The 21,810-nt window shown below is 33.1% G+C and overlaps 1 protein-coding gene across 2 annotated transcripts in view; it reads left to right on the forward strand.

Moving 5' to 3' along the window:
• The window catches only part of Ano5 (anoctamin 5), a 111,423-nt gene that overhangs the window by 39,290 nt on the left and 50,323 nt on the right, over positions 1 to 21,810 (forward strand). For both annotated transcript variants that reach the window (XM_076846988.2, XM_076846989.2), the window contains 7 exons: positions 1,971 to 2,039; positions 3,741 to 4,025; positions 9,268 to 9,381; positions 12,116 to 12,231; positions 20,360 to 20,494; positions 20,851 to 20,956; positions 21,062 to 21,122. In XM_076846988.2, coding sequence (XP_076703103.1) covers positions 1,971 to 2,039; positions 3,741 to 4,025; positions 9,268 to 9,381; positions 12,116 to 12,231; positions 20,360 to 20,494; positions 20,851 to 20,956; positions 21,062 to 21,122 — 886 coding nt within the window. The remainder of the gene's footprint in view (positions 1 to 1,970; positions 2,040 to 3,740; positions 4,026 to 9,267; positions 9,382 to 12,115; positions 12,232 to 20,359; positions 20,495 to 20,850; positions 20,957 to 21,061; positions 21,123 to 21,810) is intronic.

A 21,810-nucleotide genomic window follows, 5' to 3' on the forward strand; every position in this document is an offset into this window, starting at 1 on the left:
ATTCTGAACTCCTTCTCTAACACTTCATCAATTGCTCTGTCCATGAATTCTATTATTGTAGTATCTTGGTTTGTTTGGGGCACTTTCCTCCCTTGTTTTTCATGTTTTCTTTGTGTCTTCCTTCTTGCAGTGCAGATCTGATGTATTACAGTTTCTACCCTATGATCTTGTAGTTTCCCTGCAGATTACCTGTACTTCACCTTGGTATTGGGCTTCTAGTCCCTGGCTGATGTCCCAAGATAAATGCTACTGCAACTAAAGATGATGGTGGCAATAGTAGAGGTAACTCAAGATAGTAGTGGCTGTGTCCCAAGATGGCTGCAACCACTTTTAGAGATGGGGCTGAAAAGGTGTCTTTCCTGTTCAGAGATCCAGCTGCCTCTAGGCCCTATCTATTGTCCCAAGGTGGAGGCTACTGTGTGGGGTGGGCTGTGGCGATGGCTCCAGTGTCCCAAGATGTAGGCGGGCTAGGCCTAGGTTTCTGCATCGGTCTGCTGTCTGCAGGGCAGTCCTGGGCCTAATTTTGGCCTCAGCTCCCGCATGGATCAGCAGGGTGGTATTAGCATGTTTTATTCTTGAGAGTATTTTTATTATTCAGTTAATCATTATTTTGCTACAAAAACCATATTTATATTGATTGAAATGTTTTTATTGTCTTTATAATATTCTGAGTCTTAAACTTTTTGTATTGAATTATTTTATAATTGTATTAGTGCTTAATTGAAAACCATGAGTATATTTCAAAATTTAACAAGTAATTATTTAAAAAGTAAGCATATTATATATACATTGATTAATTAGTTTTTTATATTCATGCATATTCATGAATATAAAATTAATCTTAGGATGAGGTGGTTCAGCTTGGATTATATTCTTCATTTTTATATATTTTACAATAAAGGAAGGTTGGTTAGATAAGTAAATAGATTGTATTAAAAGTATTAGTATAACAGTGTCAATTTTTTTTTGAACTTATGCAAAAGTGATTTGATGTTTAAAACAATGTTTTATGATTTGTCAGATAACAATTTAATGCACTCTATTATCAGCTTTATTGAACTCAGAGAATGGATAACCATGTGATTTACAAAGTGTTTCTGCAGTTAGAAGAAGAGTTATTCACTTTATCAATACTGAAAGCAATAATTGAGTCCCCCATCTGATCTTTGGTTTTCTGGAAGTTTGTGTATGTCTTATTTTGCAAAAGAGCACTGATGAAAATGTAGCGAAGAAGGAGAATTTGCAGTGTTATCACAGGCCTAGTCCAACCACCCAGGAAGTGGAGAAGAACAACATATTAAAGCTATTTGTTATTCTTTGAAAAGTTTACAGAAACTTCAAGTTAGACATGCCTATTTGACAATGAATGTCCTAGAATATCCTAGTAAGACTTTTAACAATTTTTTTTCACTTTGAAATTCTTCTCACTTAAGTCGTAATTAAGGCCAAAAAAATTTGGAGCATCAATACATGGTTTTAAACCACACAGTAATTATTATTTACAATAATGTCCTATAGTGAAATTTGGCTGCATTTTTTTCTAAGAAACTATTCTATTCTTTAAGATTAAAAATCATGATGATATTTGTCTTATAAATTTATTAAATTTATAATTTATTTCAAGAATACTGATCTTTGTAATGTTGAGTCTTTCTAACTAGGAGTATGATATGTCTCTCTGTTTGTGAGGCTTTTTAAACTTTTGTGTTATTCAGTAGTTTTATATGCCTCTTCAAATAGAGATCCTGCATATTTCTTAGAGATTATTCCTCCATGTATTGTATTTTATGTTTTATGTTTATACATAGGTAAAAAGCAACACATGACATTAAGATGGGGGTATTACATAGAGTACATTTATAGACAAAGCTGAGAGGGCCAGAATTGTCTGGAGCACAGCCTTTGAATTTTGAGTATGCATAGCACTGAGCAAAAAATACAAAAACATTCATTTATTTGTTTTGCTGTAGGAAAGAAGAAAAGAGTTTGAACAAAATCTCAGAAAAACAGGTCTTGAGTTGGAAATTGAAGACAAAAGGGTAAATGTAATTGATAATTTATATGAGAATTTTATGTTTTAATTCTTGTTTTCTCCTGTTCCGGCCTTCAAGTGAGTATATTTTGTGTTTAGATCACTATGTATCAGCTGTCTGCACTGGGCATGGTAGTGTCTATGGTCTTACAGGTCAGTAATGTAAAGGAAGGTTGTTCAAATAAAGTAAAAATATTGGATTAGAAGTACTGTCATAACAGTGTTAATCTTTTGAACTTCTAATTTATATTAGAAATACAGAACTCAGCATATAGTCATGTGATTTAATGTTTAAAATAATGTTTTAGGATCTTTCACCTAGCAGTTGTATTATCTCTGCTATTATTTTTGTTGAATTCAGAGAATGGGTAATCATCTGGTTTACAAAATCATATGTTTCCTACATTAGGAATAAGAGTTACTTTCTCAATTTTTAAAAAAAATTATATATATTTTGAATGCTCTCTAGAATGTTGGCAGACCAGTAAAACACTTTAAAAATGAGCATACATAAAATATCTTTCCAGGATACAAAAGAAGTGAAGACATGGTCTTAGGTTCATCCTTAATTGAAGATTGTCTATAATCTCCTACACTAAGTAGTTAAACTGAATATATTACAGCATAAGTCAAGATGCACTGTTCATGAATATACCAAGTTTTTAATATTTAATCCCTGTCTTTCACCATTTTTCTAGAATCACTTTTAAAATTGTTTTTAAAGACACATTTAGGATCCCACCCTGTCTATGTATTTCTAATGCTTTTTAAATTTAATATTCTTTAGTTCTTATTTCTCTCCTACTTTTACTAGCTAAAAATGTATATTACAGCTCACAATCTGTAATTTATTCTGCTATATGATGGACCTTTATTGTCTAAAGCTCTTCATCTTCATGTAGGCTTTATACAAAAGCTGGATAAGAAGAGTGAGACCATCTTATAGTTTGGATATATCCCTTATATAAACTAAGCAGAAATCTGAGCTAGCCATTTCAGCTGGGTACTGTGGTACATTCCTGTAATCCCAGTGACGGAGTACTGAGCAGGAGAATCACAAGTTCAAAGCCAACCTCAGCAATTTAGCTAGGCCTTAAGCAACTAATGAGATTCTGTCCTAAATAAAAAAGAAAAAAAAAACAGCAACAAAAGCCTGGTGAGGGGCTGCAGTTGTGGCTCAGCAGTAGAGTGCTCTCCTAGCTTGTGCGAGCCCTGGGTTTGAACTTCGGCACCACATAAAATAAATAAATAAATAAAATAAAGGTATTGTGTCCAACTACACCTAAAAAATAAATATTTTTTTAAAAAAGGCTGGTGATTTGATTCAGTGGTAAAGCGTCCACTGGGTTCAATACCCAGAACCAAGGAAAAAAAGTTTTTTTCAGAAATTGTTTATAACTATGTATGGCTGTGTATTTAGGGTTGCATGTTGATGGGCCATGTAATATATTTTAAAAAACATTTTCTCTGTGTGTCTCTGTCTCACACATGTGTATGTGTATACACATATATATAACATAAACTTATAAATGTATAAGTATTTTATATCTGTTTTCAGAATTTAATTTTCTAAAAATTTTGCTATAGTTTTTTAACAAATTAAAATGCTTTGACATCTTAGATTTTTTTTTTTTTAAGTTTTGTTTCTTTAATCAGCTCAATAACAAATGATCAGTAAGCTTTCTGATTTTGCCTTTATTTTATTCAGGACTCAGAAGATGGAAGAACTTATTTTGTCAAGATTCATGCACCTTGGGAGGTACTAGTTACTTATGCAGAAGTTTTGGGAATCAAAATGCCTGTTAAGGAGAGTGATATTCCCCGAACTGAGAACAGCCCTTTGCGTTATATGCTGGGGCCTGTGAGGCTCCCACAGGAAGTGAAGTTTCCTCGCCCTGAATATTTCACTGCCCAATTCAGCAGACATCGGCAGGAGCTCTTCCTCATTGAAGATGAAGCAACCTTCTTTCCATCCTCATCAAGAAACAGAATTGTAGGTAGAGAAGAGCTTGCATATCTCTCCAACTATGGCATGTGTGACTATGTGTGCTTTTATATATGTACATGTATAGTACTATGTGTAGGGTATAAGCATTTGGCAGTATTGGGCAGGTTGGAAAATCTGGTTGGCTCACTTAAACCTGTTATCCTCCACGCCTCTCAATTTTTCAATTAAAAAATGAGTCATTGACACTGTGGATACAGTAATAAAAACAGAATCATGCCATCCTAGCAAATCCCTTAACTGAGAGCCAGAAGACTTTGATTTTATATGATCTTTGTAGATTGCTCTTATAATATTCAAGTCTGGTTTTATAAAATCAGTGTGAATAGTATGAGGAATATTGGTCATTTCATGTAAAATTTTAATGTTTCAGTTTATTTATATAGAGATAGAATTTGAGAAGTCTCAGAATTTTCTCCCCCAATTTAAAGCCCTTTTTAGCCTTTTGAATCAATATTTCTCTCCATTTGTACTACTAAGATCTTTTAAGCTTCCCATTAAAAATTTGTCTCCTAAAGAACCAAAGGTTCTGTGCCACAGTTTCTTTGTGTTTAAATTAGGACAGTATCCACTTCACAGATTACTCTAAGAATTAAAGGAGCTAAGATATGAAAAGTTTTGAACAGTACTTGTCACATGTCAAATGTTCAACAAATTTTAGATATTATCCTTATTATTTGACTTCAGAAGAAAATTTCAATTTTGTGTTGCCCTTATACATTGTTGCATACTAATTCAACCACCTGGTTTCTAAAAATCTCAAGGTCTGTGCCTTGAGGTGATGTGCTTTTTTTTTTTTTTTTTTTTTTTCTGACCAGAGGAGAAGCTTAGTTCCATTTTATTCCTAGTTAAAGGTTCATTGAAAGGAGTATTAAAATGTAATTCCTAGGATTTTTGGTATGAAAACATGAATTCACAAACTGAAAGTTTTCTTCCTGTTTATACCAATATTAAAAATCAGCAAAAAAAACTTAAGAGGCAACCACTAAGGGCATGAAAGCATGCGACACGGAATCAGATGCCCTGGTATCAACTCGTAACTCTGTCACTTTGAAATAAGATAACTAAATAAAGAGAACTTCTTGAAACAATGATAATGATTATACTGGTTTTATAGTGAAAATCAATTGAAGGAAATATGCAAAGCACTCTGCAAACTGTAATTTAATAATACTTGTCCCATTAAAAGTTTGGGAAAAAAAAAAAAACAGTGAACACACGGGAATGAAATAGGATCTTTATCAGAGAGAAATGTTACTCTTTTTTTATGTTTCTTGTTCCATATAAACAGTTACAATATAGACTAATTCAACATTAAATTATTCCCCTTCTTCAGAAGGGACAACTACTATTCTTGCTCTATTACACAAGTCATTCGGAAGAGTAATGTAAAAAAAAGTACCCAAATCACACACTTGCAGAGAGGCCGCCACAACTTTATTAAAAATATACATCTATAAGGAAATATGCTTGCCCAGAACTGTGTGTTCAACTTCAGACAGAAGCCACTTTTGATATTAATCATAGTGGCCAGGGATTATTGTTTCAAAATATCTTAAGTAATCTCCTTCATTTTTCTCATTAAAACATGCCCTTACCTCCACCAGGAAAGAGATTACGACTCAACTGAATGCAATATTATTATTCACATATTTTAGCAATTAAATATTTTTCATTAAGGTATAGAAATTGCTATTTTTGGAGATACTGGTATTGTGCAACTAATAGACAATAGTGCACTATAAAGATACTTTTATATGCACTAGGAAACTAAAAAAAATTGTGTAGCTTTACTGCAGTGGTCTGATCTGTGTTGTACAATATCTCAGAGGCATGCCTGTATTATTTCACTTATCCCACTGAGAACGACTCTTTACCTAGGATTAATTTTTGTGCATGGCAGAAAAAATAGTAATTGATTTTCCCCCATTGTATATGGTCAGCTAACTTGTAACAATTTTTGAAAACACTCTACTTTTCATACTGTTTTACAGTACTACCTTTGTCATGACTCAAATATCCACTTTCAACCTACATTTAAATAATCAGAGTTTCTCCAAAGAATAAGATATTTATTTGGGTATATGTATTCCTTTCTAAACTATGAGTATATTCAAAGAAATTGAGGCAAGGGCAAATTTCTAATGAGAAATGATTCTGATAGCCTTTTGTGACAATATCAGGCAATCATGCAGAAGAATCCTTCCCATGTAACCTACCAGTTTTATTTGGAGTTTGTTGTTAGGGTTAACACAAGTGACTCCATTTTGATTCTGACAACTTTCACATTTCTTTTACACAACAAATTCATAGGTTACTTCTAGCCTCTAATTTGTACGTTTGATCTTTTTATCATTTTGAAAATGAATTTACCAGAGTTCTATAGTCTTGGAAAGCAGGGACAGTTAAGGAAATCCCCTATACTTTTTTCTTTTTTTTTCTGGGAACAAACTCACTGAAAAAGCCATTCTTCCTCATATGCTTGAGTTGATACTCAGGGATACCTCTACCATCTCATCAGTTTGATTCCACAGCACCATTTATCCAATGCTTTATCCTAAATTTACCTGGAAATTGAACCATCGGACTATACTAGTGCATTGCCTTTATGAAAAGAAAAAAAATGAAACTTCTATCTTTCTGTCAAGTAGTAGTTACAGCTTGGAATCAGGTATCCAGGCTAAACCTCCACAGAAACTCAGAGGTAAAAAATGATACCAGCTTTGTTGCTGTTTACTAAATAGCTCCAAGGAAACTTAAGAAAGACTTTGTTAGTTTGTAAAACTGAGGAGATGCCTATTTAGCTTTATAAAGATTTATATTCATCACAAAAGAAGAGATAAAGAAGGTAGGGCATTTCCCTTTTGGGACCAGGGAAAATTCAGTTATTTTAGAAGTTTGGCTTACCCTCACAATTTATCCCTTTCAATATTTTGTAGTAACAAAAGCTGCCACAGTCCTTTCAGATTCTCAGTCTTTGTTTCATAAAGGGTTAGTTTAATTGTTTGGCACCATTGGTCCCTCAGAACAAAGACCTTGTTAATTCACATAAAGGAACTTAACTTTTCATCCTCACAGGAACCAAAACCTTGGCCTATGATGTTCCCTGCTCTTTTATTTCTATCAGGAAATATCTAGTAGAGCCAAACCTGAGCCAACATTAATATGTAGAACAGCTGCAGCTGCTGTCTAACACAAGGAGAAACTCTCCCTAATCCTTGCTTACTTCTTCGTAAAAGAAAATTAATAAGTATGTTCTGCCTGGTCTTGCAGATGTTTGCAGATTTCCTGGTTAAAATATTCTTTCTATTGTCATAGTTGCCATCCCTCTCTTAGCTATCTTTTTTAAAATTTTTTATTTTATTCATTTTTTCTTTCTTTGAAAAACTTTTTTATTTATATATGACAGCAGGATGCATTACAATTCTTATTACACATATAAAGCACAACTTTTCATATCTCTGGTTGTATACAAAGTATATTCACACCATTTGTGTCTTCATATAGGTACTTTGGATAATAATGTCCATCCCATTCCACCATCATTTCTAGCCCCATGCCCCCTCCCTTACCCTCCAACCCCTCTACTCTGTCTAAAGTTTGTCTATTCTTCCCATATTCCCTCTCCCTATCCCCCTATGAATCAGCCTCCTTATATAAAAAAAAAAAAAAAAAAAACACATTCAGTATTTGGTTTTTTGGATTGGCTAACTTCACTTAGCATTATCTTTTCTAACTCCATCCATTTACCTGCAAATACCATGATTTTATTCTCTTTTATTCTGCAATAATATCCCATTGTGTATATATGCCACATCTTTTTTATCCATTCATCTATTGAAGGGCATCTACTTTGGTTCCACAATTTAGCTATTGTGCATTGTGTTGCTATAAACATTGATATGGCTGTGTCCCTGTAGTATGCTGTTTTTAGGTCTTTTGAGTATAGACCAAGGAGAGGGATAGCTAGGTCAAATGGTGGTTCCATTCCTAGATATCCAAGGAATCTCCATACTGCTTTCCTTGTTTGATAGTACTATACTTATTACCATTGCTTTGTAATATATCTTAATATCTGGTAAAGCAAATTTTTTTCACTCAAGACAAACTTCTTATTTTGGTGACTATGCCTTAAGGAAATAATCCAAAGTATATAAATAGTTTCATCACACTGTTTATCAAAATTAAAACTACTTTGCATAAATTATGATTTCTTTATTAAGGTGGAATATTAAACTTCCCTTGAAATGAATGGACCACATTAGATAATGATGATTCAAGGACAATCACCACATTGCAATCAGCAAGTCCTTGAATGATGAAATGTAAAAGAAAAGAGTGGGAAATACATTTAAAATAGTGCTGAAGGACCAATTAAACAATCATAAAAGTAGAAGTTATGAAAAGTTTCTGAAGACAAAAAGCAGATTAGAATGAATTGATAGAAATACAATAGCAAGGGAAACCAAGGCCCAAGGTCTAAACAGGAAAAAAATTATATAAAGATGTAAGTGGTTGCAAAGTTGTGGAGCTATGATAATCTTGAGTCAATAAATTCGACTCAAGATAATAACAGGTAAAAGTTCAGCATAAATCATCATAGTAATTAAGTGAAGAAATATCCAAAACAGCTTGGCTATATATTGATTCTACTTTGTATTTTTTCAAGTGAAATGTTGGTGATATTAAGACTCCATCTGGGTCTGGGGTTGTGGCTCAGTGGTAGAGTGCTCACTTAGCACGTGCAAGGCCCTGGATTCTACCATCATCACCACATAGAAATAACTAACTAACTAAATAAATAAATAAATAAATTAATTAATAAATTAATTAATTAATTAAAGGTTTTGTGTCCAACTACAACTAAAAAATAAATATATATATAAAAAAAAAGACTCCATCTGGAATCCTGACTATCCTAGGAATTCTGCACAAAAGACTCCTGGAGGAGCTTGAGATGAAAGAACCAAACTACATTATAATCAATCCACTCATGACCCCACTGCAATGGTAGGGGACTCTCAGAACCAGGAGCTGAAATATCTGCAGAGTTCTTACAACCCCATATCCTGTATCTTCTCCCAAACAACCAAGCGAGGCTTCTTTCTGTAATCTCAGCCTTTGTCTACATTTAGATAAAAATGGACATTGTTAAATAAATAGTGATTGAAAATGTAGAAAGTATAAAAGTTATGAAATGTGCTAGAGTCTTTTTGTATTTACCTTGTAGGTATATTATATTCTCTCACGGTGTCCTTTTGGCGTAGAAGATGGGAAGAAAAGGTTTGGGATTGATAGACTGCTAACTTCTAATACCTATTCATCTGCCTACCCACTTCATGATGTAAGTACAGATTTGGCTTTGAAATTTCCTCTTACATTTGCAAATTGTTTTGTTGTGAGATAGAGTCATCCACTTGATTTCCTTTTTCTTAAAATTTGACTAATTCATTCATGATGGGAAAATTCCCGAAGACCTCAATTTGAGAACTCCCCCAGCTATGCTGAAACACCTTGCCAATGCCTCTTGATGCTGAGGTTTCCAATGTAAGTTCATTTTTTAAAAGTAATTGCATTTGCATATGAATTTTTAAAAACCAATTTTGAAAATAGTCAGATTAGTCAACATTTTAGAAGATAATATTTGGAAAATTCTATCTGAACTTATCAGGTCTTTCTCTTAAAGCTTTTATTTTATTTTATTTTTACAGAACTTGAGATGGAACTCAGGGCCATTCATATGCTCAAGTACTCTATCACAACCCCAACCCTTTTTAAAAATTTATAATTTTGAGACAGGATCTAAGTTCACCAGGCTGGCCTCTAACTAGTGATCCTGTGGCCTTGGACTTCTAAGTAGTTGAGATTGCATGTGTGTGCTACCATTCCTGGCTTCTCATAAAGTTTTGAAGCCATGATGGATTTAGATTACATTCATTCATGTATTCATTAATCAAATACATAATAGGTTTCTGTTACATGGAAACATTCTCCTAGGTATTATTGGAACATAACCAGGAGTCCAAGCTCACAGACTAGGCAGTTCCTAGAAATAACGGTTGTATACTACTGCACTACAAGTTATAGGTTTCAGTCTATAAGAACAATTCAGACTAATAATTGAGATTAAGAATTCTTCTCTGGGACTGGCAAATCAAAAAATACTGAGACTTATAGATTACATAAGGAAGTGACTTTTTACATGATGAATCCATTGAATCAAACTTGAAAACAGCCTGGCAACCAAGCCCTAGTTTCTGAGGGAAATCTACTGATTTAGATAGTCAGTGTATTCATTTCACTATTTGCTGACAATAGTGCATTTAATTTAATTTGGGATCATCCCTTGGATCTTTTCTTTTATTCCAGTTCTAATCTCCCATACTTAAAGACTTTTTGATGATAGTCTCTTTGCAAGAAACATATTCTTTGACAATATAGAAGAAACAAATATTTTCACTGAAATAAGTAGCAGATAAATCATTGTCAATTTTCTGGAGGTGGTGTTGTTACAACAATTTCCAAAATCCCAAAGCAAAAAACTTTTCCTCAATCTTCTGTGTCTTAATCAATACTATGAGAATTCACTCCACTCTAGTTTGACACTGATGAGTTTATTAATTTTCATGTTTCCTATAAGAATAAAATAGAATTTTCCAAAATGCATGACCATCTTGAATAAGAATATCAATTCATTTGCACCTAACTTAAGTTATAGAAATCTCAACCATCCTTTTCCCTCCTGTAATGACCTCCCCACCCAACACACCACACCAAAAACCAAATATTTTCCCCCAGGGCAAAATCATTCCTTGGAGATTATGGATTCTAAATGCCATAGGCATTTGGTAAAGTAGAGAAATCTAAAGTAGATTAAGGAACATTCTTGAACACATTCTATGTCAGTGTTTCTTCACAAAAGGCTTATTGTTTTTTGAGTACTTTTGTTTGTTCACTTTTAGGGCATTAATTCTCTTCTTTCTATGTCATGTCATGAGGCCAAACTAACATCCTCACCCACCAACAAATTGAATCTATACATCTAACTTTTTAGCAAGTGTCATGCTCATTGGAAATTCAGTGATATGGAGTTGTCTTTAGAGATACCTATAACTTACAACCAATTAATTGTACTTTTCTTACCTTCACTTCTGAATGCAAGTTGACGTACTAGATTTTCCCTTATCTGCTTTACAGAATCATTTGTACAAGATTCCTATATAGGCTACTTTTTTCTTTTCTTTTTAATTTTATTTCTCAAAATTCCGTAGAAATCTACAGAAGAAAGAAGTTGGAATGTGTACAATACAAAATTTTACACTCTATCATATATATTTTCACATGTGCTAAATTTTAAATAGTGTGCATTCAATGTGGTCCTCAGTAGTTCAGTTGTCTTCATAAATAGTAGAACAGAATGTATTACACAGCTAAATTTGTACACAGTACTTTATTTTCCTAGCCAGGAAAAGATCTTAGCAAAGCTATTTAGTATCTAACAATGGGTAGGGAAGTCATACATGAGATAATACTGAGGCTCTTAAGTGCTAAAATTTGCAATAATTTACATTTGTTGGCAAGTGATTATTGGTGATAACCAAAGAGAACTGTACATGAATCTCTTCGTGGCATAGCAGTGTGACTTAGATCATTCACTTAATTCTCCTTTGGGTTTAATTCTTCTAGCTATGAAATAAAAACATTGGCCTATCTCTTAATCTGAGCTGGCTACATAGCAATTGAATCTCTAAGCTGAGATGAGTAAAGAGCACTTGAATAGAGAAGGCAGGGCATTTTAGGTGAAGGGAACAGTTTGAGCAGAGGCCAAGTCTCAAATTTTAACTCATATTTTTAGTTAGCTGTGTGAAAACTTAGTAAATAATCACTATTAGCACTAGTAGTATGAATTTTGATGGATTTTAGTAATTAAATTCACATCAGTGGAATATGAAACATAAAACTAAAAGAGAGTATTAGTCTTGTCCTTTAACCTCCTGGGGATGGGAAAAAAAAGCATTCATTTACTTTTTCCTTGTCTTTTACTTTGTTTTTTGTTTCTTCTTCTTGAATATTTATAGGGCCAATATTGGAAGCCAGCAGAACCTCCCAGTACTGTCAATGAAAGGTATACACTTTATCAGAATTGGGCACGCTTTTCCTATTTTTACAAGGAGCAGCCTTTAGATTTAATTAAGTAAGTATCTTACAAGGAAAACTATGCTATTAATTTTGCTACCATTTTCACCCATTACATTTTACATCTTCTCTGTCTCATAATTTTCACCATCAAGTAATTCATTTGGGAGCAGAATAGTGTTGCCAAAATCCATGAGATCATCTGGTTCTGCCTCTTAAAAGTTATATAAAGTTGGTCAAATCACTTGACTATTAAGAGGGTCATCTGTAGAAGAAAAATAACAAAAGTACTTTCTTTTGGATTTATTTAATAATTAAATAGACACATGTATTTGCTAGCATTGGGACCAGCACTTACTTCTCAGTGCATATTAGTGTAGATTTTCTTCTATAGTACAAGAATCTAGAAGATAGGAGGAAGGTAACAGGTAGATTTTTGTGTGTATGTTGATCTTAGAGATCTGTAAGTCATTTGCTCAATAACCTGAACTGTCTTCAGATCGTTTTATTAACTGAGCAAGAACAATATGGTTGCAGGTTTTCAAGTTGAAAGATAACAATGTTTCACGTACACAGGCAATTGAGAGACTCTGTTATGATATCAGTAAAGGAACAATCAGATTACAGATGCCCCTGTCACTAGAGTCAGTATTTTTATATAATTTATTCTTGTACTGTGATACTTCCACATAGCCAGTGACTCTGTCAATCATTAATCAGACTCATTCTTGGATGACTATTTTAAGTTTTGAAAAATCATCATTTAATTTTTTAAGTGACAGAATAGCACATTTATGAAAAATTTAAGCAATAAAAATGTAAAAATTTTAAGTGGAAATTCCATTTCTGGCAAACTCCACAGAAGAAATTTCTCTTGCTTTGAGATATCTATTTAGTTCTATTTTTATGTGTCTGCATAAGAGAATATACATAAATATATTTTTCACCTGTGGTATTTTTTTGATATACTGATTAGCTATCCATAAGCAATTTTTGTTAAAGTGTCTGTTATAATCTTTTGGCATTTTTATCTTTTTTATGATGCTGAGAATTTCTTTTGCTCCACTAAATAATATATCAATAATATATTATTTATATATCCTTTTTGGTAGATATACAAAGATCTGTCTCATACTTTCTAACAGTATGCAAGAACTTTTTATGCATTTTATAGGGTATTTGTGAGTTTTTCTAGTGAAAAACATTAGATTGTCCTATATTTTTTTACTGTTGCATTCAGTGTTGTCAGAAATATCTGCTATTGGAGAATATATTAGTAGGATGTTTTTTAAGAAACAAAGTTGTGAGAATGAGGGTTTCTATGTTTTACATTTTTCAAAATGTTTTTATTCACCTAACATTATTCAATTATCTACCATAAGTGAACCTTTAATAAGTATTCCCCAGGGTTGGTTTTCAGAATCCTAGATCCGTAGACACATTATGTCTCCGATTAGTGCTGGTATATTTGTAATATCTTGTTAACACCTGCTAATTTCCTTTGGCAACTGGAAGGAAGTTCAGATATTCCTTTGGATGACAGTGTGTATCTTAAATTCAATAACTATAAAACTTTTCATCCTGTTAATCATTTCCCATATATAGCAAGCAGAGTGTTTCATTTTCAACAATGGAATAAAAAATTTAGCAGAAAATTTATTCTCAGTACTAATAGCTGAGTAAAGATGTTTAGTAGATAACTGAAAAGACAACAGAAAAAATACTGCATTATCACAGAAGTAGCAACTGCAGGAAAGAGCCATTATCCTTAGAATTTGCTCACAGTGGTTATGTAAAGGATCTTCATCTTAAGAATGTACAATGAAATATTAATGGTAAAGGACTATAATGTATTTAACTTATTTTCAAATGGTTCAGGTAAAGATATATGTGTGGACAATCATATACACCCATAAAAAGAGGGAGAGAAAATGTATATGGAGCAAAATACTTACAATGAAAGAATCAGAGCATTCTGTGAATTGTACTTTCAATTTTTCTTTGTTATTTGAGTCATTTCCAAATGAAACCTTTAGCAAAAGGAGAGTTCAGAAAGACTCATATGATCAATTTGTTATCAACAAAGTTACCTGAAAATTCAATGGGGATGATGCTGATACAAATGGATATGTGTATCCAAAACATAAATCTTGATACTTTACTATAAGAAGATTTAAATTAACTTGAACTGAAGCGGACCAGAGAACTAAATGTAAAAGCTAAAACTGCAAAGTGGATTTTTTTTTTTTTTTTTTTTTTTTTTTTTTGGTACCCAGGATTGAACCTAGGGGTATCTAACTCCTGAGCCACAATCCTAGGCCTTCTGAGACAGGGTCTCACCGAGTTGCTTTAGGACCTTGCTAAATTGCTGAGACTGGCTTTGAATTTGCATTCTTCCTGCCTCAGCCTCCCAAGCCTCTGGGATTACAGGCATGTGACACCATGCCTGGCAAAAACAAACAAACAAACAAACAAACAAAAACCTGAAAGTGTTTTCAAGAGAGTATAGAGAAAAATCTATATGACTTTGTGTTAGGCATAAACTCACATAAGACACCAAAACACTATAAGAAAACGATATGTTTGATTTAATCAAAATTAAAAATATAGTCTCCTTAAAAGATGGTCACAAAAATCAAAAGACAAATTACAGAACAATAGAAGAAAACTTTTACAATAGACATAATAGAAGACCCCTACCTATAGTACTTAAGGAACTCTTATAATTCACTAATAAGGCAAAATAATTTTAAATGACAAAAGATTGCAACAGATACTTCCCCAAACAATCATGTTTACTGATGATTATTAAGTACATAAAAGTTCAATATTATCATTTATAGGAGGAGTAAAAATTAAAATGTTATTGAGATATCTCTTTTTACCCCCTATATCAGCTAAAGTTAAAAAAAAAAAAAACACAAGAAGCACTGGCAGGGCTGCAGCACTAAGTGAAATCTCAAACACTGCTGGTAGGAATACATTATGGTACTGCACCTTTACAAACCAGTGTGAAGGTTTCTTATAAATGCATAGTTTCTGTGTTAGTCAGCAGTTTCACTTACGCATAACCAGAGAAAATGAAGCAAATGTCTACAGAAGCATCATTATATGAATATTCATGACAGTCTAACTTCTAATAATAAAAATCTGGAAACAACTCTCCATGTACTGATGAGTGTATAAACAAATTATCATACATTCATACAGTGGATAGTTTCCCTCAGAAATAAACAGAAACAATTTATGCAACATCTTCATTTCTCTGATGTTGCATTAACATGGCAGACCACTGAAAACTACATACTCTGTTTCCATTTAAAAACATCATTATGTAAAAGACACAGCAATAGGGACTGACTTTAGAATAGCCATTTCCCAGAATTAGGTGTAAGGGAAGGGTCAACTTCAGGGGCTATAGGGAACTTTTTAATTGATAGAAGTGCTGTGTATGTGATTGGAATAGTAATTACATGAAATGAAAGCCTGAATTTGAAATTCTTGAACTATGCATTTAAACCAAGTGTATTTATCATATGTGAATTATACTGTGTTAGTCAGCTTTTCATTGCTGTGACAAAAACAAATTTGAAGAGGAAAAGTTTGCTTTATATTCAGAGATATCACTTCATGGTTGCCTGTTTCATTGATTAGAGTCTGGGATAGAGCAGAAATAATGGCAGAAGGGCTGTGGAGGAAAGCTGCTCAAAACATGGCAGCCAGGAAGCACACACACACACACACCCACAGAGAGAGAGAGAGAGAGAGAGAGAGAGAGAGGCACCAAGGACATATTATCTTGAAGAACATGCCCCTCCAGTGTCCTACTTCCTCCAGCCATTTCCACCTGCCTACAGTTACTACTCAGTGGTCTATTTAAATGATTAACCCACTGATGAGGTTGTATCTCACATGGTCCCATCTTTCCCTAAAAGCCCTACCTCCGAAACTTGCTGCATTGGGGACAGTACTTTCAAACAATCTTTTTTAGAAAAAAAAATTCAAGATTCAAACCATAACATACTCAATTTGATTTGATCGAAAAACAAAAAGAAAAAATCCTGTTAAGATTTATCTTTGGGATAAAATAATAGTTTGGGGGTGCAATGAGCAAACCCAGAAGAGGAGAAAGACTGAAGCAGGCAAGTAAGGAGGCTGTTGATTGTGGCAATAAATATTGAAGATCCTATCCAAGGCACTGGAAACAGAATAGAGGAGAGACCATGGATTAGAAAACTTTTTTTGTGTGTGTGTATGGCAGTATTCCTGGGATCTAGTGGGTGACTGAACGTATAAAATAATAGAGAAGTCAGGATGACTGTGGTGTCTAGAAAGAGATTCAGAATATAGGAATATAAATTTCTACATTTCACATAGTTTATGTTATCTCCATACCAAATTACAATTCCAGCATCTGAATATTTATAAGTGATTTTTCTGTCACTAGGGCAATGATCACTTTATTGTATTAAATAATATATTGGGGAAATTTTAATACCAAGATTTCTGTCATTGTCATATTAAACTGCAATTTTATATGCTCTATCAGCCTTTTTTCCTTGCCAGTTTAACAACTTTATAAAGTTTTTCTCACTGTTTAGAAATAAAATGTTATACTACTATCTATTAAAGAGCAATGACTATAATGAACTATTATAGTTCCAAGATAATATAATAGCTAAGTTTCTCATTTGTCAATGAATTCACTATGAAAATGAATTCTTTTAGAGTGAATGTTTGCATTTGTTCATTCCTTCTTTGGGACTCTATTTTAGTCAATTTGTCGTTGGACAAAGGTCCAAGGGGCAGTATGTCCACAAATTGGCCTGGGAGGGTTCTTGACTTATACCACTAAAAAAAATTAGAACACATTGAAAGCAGGGCACAAGAAAGACTGATTAAAGCAAAGATATGCACACCCCAAAGGCAGGGTGCAGACTCCTCTTGCCTCTTTAGAGAAGACAAATGACATACATAGGATTTTCTACATGGGATTTTCTGGGGAAGAAAAGTACAGGTTTCCTAACAAGCTTTTGTGAAAAATCCATGTCAATCATTTGATATTTAGGGTTAAGAATGTTTCTTCCTGGTTAAAGCCGTCTGGTCATAAATGATTTATGGGTACTCTGTGTAGGTCTTTGAATTTGCTGGCATTGAAACTGATTTGTTCTCATTATTGATAATCTGGTACAAGCATACACTGGAGGTTTTATTCATCTAACTAATGAGGCAGGTGTGGCTGATCATACTCACATATCTTGGTCCCTCTACCAAGGGTCTCCTTTTGTCTCTCCCTGACATCCTATCTATCTCAGATTCTATCATAATTCTTTGTACTACCTCAGACTAATTTTTTCACCTTGGATTTACAAAATTAGACTAATCCTACTAGGCACCATGGTGGTACGCCTGTAATCCCAGCAGTTTGGGAGGATGAGACAGAAGTATCTTGAGTTCAAAGCCAGCCTCAGCAAAAGCAAGGCACTAAGCAACAAAGCGAGACCCTGAATCTAAATAAAATATAGGAATGGGGATGTGGCTCAGTGGTCAAGGCCCCTGAGTTCAATCCCCGATACATTCCCCCAAATTAGACTAGTTACTTCATATAATCATTGCACAGCCATTATTACTAAATCTCTTCTGTCAGATGCTGTTAGATATTAGAAGGTCAGAGACAATTTGAACATTTACTAAATAAAATGAGCAGGTTGAGAAATAATATACATATTAATATATGGCACATTTTTCCTAGGAAATGCTCAAAAGAAAGGAGTCTCAGTATATTTGAGACTTGTAGAGTGTTTCATATTGTTATATTTATTTCTGTTGTGAATAATAAGATAGGTTAAGCAGCATCTTAAATTTTATTTCAATAATCTATGTATTTTTACTGTAATACAAATGTAAGGTATGTCTTATAAAGTAGTTTAAGTGTTAATCGGTTATTGTTAAACTTAAGTTCAAAGTTTAGTAAAATAATTGCTACACTTCCAGATACAATAAATTCTCATAACTTTATCTAATAAGTGCTTGACTATTTCCCTCCTTAAAATATTCATGAAATCTGAAAGGTAGATAAAAGCAGTTTGTCCTTTAAAAATAAGGTTGTTGAGGGCTATGGTTGTGGCTCAATGGTAGAGTGATCGCCTAGCATTTGTGAGGCAAATATATAAACCACATATAAACAAACAAATAAATAAAGGTCCATTAATAACTAATAAAAATATTTTTAAAAAATAAGGTTGTTGAAATATCTAGTTTTCTTTTCAATTTCTGAGGAATTATAAATCTATAGGAGTAATATTACCTTATACCTCCTAAAATTTTTGCTTCTATAATGTTAAAACATCAAAGGAAAATAAACATGGTGAAAATGATCTTCCACAAAATAAAACAGTATATACTTTTTTCCTGATTTTATTGTTATATAGTATTATAGTAATTATTATATGTTTCAGTAAAATACTGGGAGAAGGCAAGTCTATTCACCCTAGTTGAGAGTAACTGTAAGGAAGTTATGAATGGTAGATTAGTAAGTATGGTGTTATAGTTAAATTTCATGTCATGGTGATTTGTAAAACAATAGGGAAAATAAAAATTTAAAATGTATACATAATGGAATATTACTTGGCCATAAAGAAGAATGACTTAATAGCATTTACCAGTAAATAAATGAAACTGGAGTCTGCCATGCTGACTGAAATAAGCCAGTCCCAAAAAGTCAAAGAATGTTTTCTCTGATATGTGGAAGCTAATCCCAAATATGGGGCAGATGGGCATAAAAGAAATAGAAGAAAGACCAGAGTATTAGACAAAGGGGAATGAAGGGAAGGGAGGACAGATGGGATAGGAAAAGACAGTAGAATATATCTGACCTAACTTCCCTATGTACATATGTGAATAAACCATCATGTACATCCACAAGATATTAATTTTAAAAAAACTATAAATAAATAGCAGAAAAATAGTAGATTAGAGGGAAGGGAACAGGTGGAAGGAAAAGGGGTGGGGATGTACAGGGAACTAAATTAGAACCAATTATATTCCATGCTTTTATGAAGATATAAAAATGAATTCTATTGTCATATATAATAAAAATATCCAATAAAAGTTTAGAATATATAAACCATGAGAAAAAAATACAAAATGTTTATCATTACTGAAAAGAATGAAGGAAGATTATACAAACAGAAAGAAGCCTATTTAGAAAAGAGTTTTGAAAAATGAGAGGTTCAATAAAACTAATATTTAATATGAGAAATATATTTGAAATTCTCATTGGGAAATGATGTTTATTAAACCTTTACAGACCTGGATGTATGTATGAAAACTGCAATTTAAGTGCTTTCATAAACATGCTCTTGAACTCAAAACTAATCACATCTAACTGTCTAGGAAGCTGTTGAAAAGCATAAAAATTTGGAGAGCTAGTCTCTGTATGAATAAGGAGGAGAATAACCAGGTAAGAAGCAACAATGAAACCTGGTTTTCTGAATCAGAGAAAACTATGCTGTTAGATTCCTAAAGAAGGACTCAGTTAAAAAAGAAAACAAACTTGATTTTGAGACCTGAATATTTATGCTCAATATTAAACCTTTATGAAGGAAGAGCTGAACTACTATACTTGGTGGAATTTTTATTAAATAGTCCTTTTAAATTCCTTGATCAGTTACCTATGTTCCTCCATTAGAGATCCAAACTAGGAGGAAGATGATCATATATACCTACAGTATGTTCCAAGTACCATTGTCAGTGTCAGAAATTAGGTAAAGCAAAAATCCATGCAGATTATGAGTATGATTTTAAGGTGTCAGATTAATTGCTAGAGGTTTCATTTCAGGGTACTTTGTAGTTTATTTAAAAAATGCTTAATTTCTCTAAAATTTAGAAGCTCTTCAAATTATCTTATTATATAAAATTTAAATTTATATTATATTCAAGCAACTCCTCCTATGTGCTACTTCTTTTAATCCCTACATGTATTCACATAGAATGAGATAGGGATTTTCCTGTTTTTTATTATGTGGAAAGTTAGTTTAGAGAGTTAAGGAACTTTACCAAAATTACATATTTAGAAAGCAGTGGGGCCAAAATTAGAATGCATGTCTGTCTGAATACAAAACCGAAGCTCCCCAGACTACACCATTCTTCTAATTTCTGATTTTTCTTTTTAATCTTTTTCACAGGGACTATTTTGGAGAAAAAATTGGTATCTATTTTGTTTTCTTGGGATTTTACACTGAAATGCTTCTAATTGCAGCTGTAGTTGGCTTAGCTTGTCTTATTTATGGGATATTATTAATGGATTCTAACCAAACCAGGTAAGTAGAGCTGAGCTCCTCAGAGAAAATATTTCTTATGTTAACTGAAACAAATATTGATATTTCCCTAGCATTTGTCCAAAATATTTCCCTATGCTCTCAGTTAACTGAAATTTCCAAAGAGGACCCAAACACAGCAGCTGCCCTTCACCAAATGCTTTCTTGAAAATGTTTTTAATGATGTGCTTTAAAAATTTTTCTTCTCAAAATATAACTTTACCCATTACAGAAAATGCTACTTCATTGCTCCTTCTCTTCTATGTGAGAATCTATATAAACAATTGTTCTAATAATAGTAGCTTAGACTTTCACTGTAAAACATTGCCTTCAAAATAACTTTACTGTTCTCCGGGTAGTACTGACATCTGTGACCCTGAAATTGGAGGTCAATTGATCATGTGCCCACTCTGTGATCAAGTATGTGATTATTGGAGACTAAATAGTACCTGCTTGATTTCAAAGGTATGTAGACTTTGTGGTATGTTCAAAAAACTTGGAATTTCCCTCCTTTTATATTGCAATTGATACTAATTGGTCTTTGTGATGTTGTTATTGTTATTTTTACAGTTGTCCCATTTATTTGATAATGAATCTACAGTATTCTTTGCAATATTCATGGGAATTTGGGGTGAGTACATAGTCCCATAAAAACAAAACAGTTTTCTTCATATGATGTTATATAGCTCATCCATATAAGATATTCAGAAGACATATCTTAGATACCAAAGGTGGTTTCAGACCACTGTTTCTTCTCTAAAGTAAATACACAGGTGAACTTGTTACCCCTTGATCCTTGAGAAATAAAGGTGTCTATTAAATATCTGTTTGTTTCTCTAAGAAATGGTATAATTTTTCAGCCGGGTGTGGTGGCACACACCTGTAATCCCAGTGGCTCTGGAGGCTGAGGAAGGAAGATTGTGAGTTCAAAGCCAGCCTCTCAGCAACTTAGTGAGGCGCTAAGCAACTCAACGAGACCCTGTCTCAAAATAAAATATAAAAAGAGCTGGGTATGTGCTTCAGAGGTTAAGTACCCCTGATTCAATCTATGGTATTAAAAAAAAAAAAAGAAAAAGGTAAATTTTTGAGACATCAGATATATTAGGCTCCCACTATCTCCCCATGCCATAGTAAAGATAGTTTCAATAAGCCCTTAATTTGGGAGTGGCTTAGCATAAATATATGGTAGCTGGAAGTTAGGGATTCATGGATACAAACTGGAGCAAGGATTGAAAACTGTGGAAAGCTACTTAACAATGTTTGAGTCTGAATTCTTTGTGTCTTGTTCTAATTTCGGCTTGCAGTTCCATTTGTTTAAA

Source organism: Callospermophilus lateralis, chromosome 2 (genome assembly GCF_048772815.1).
Source record: "Callospermophilus lateralis isolate mCalLat2 chromosome 2, mCalLat2.hap1, whole genome shotgun sequence".
Lineage (NCBI taxonomy): Eukaryota > Metazoa > Chordata > Mammalia > Rodentia > Sciuridae > Callospermophilus > Callospermophilus lateralis.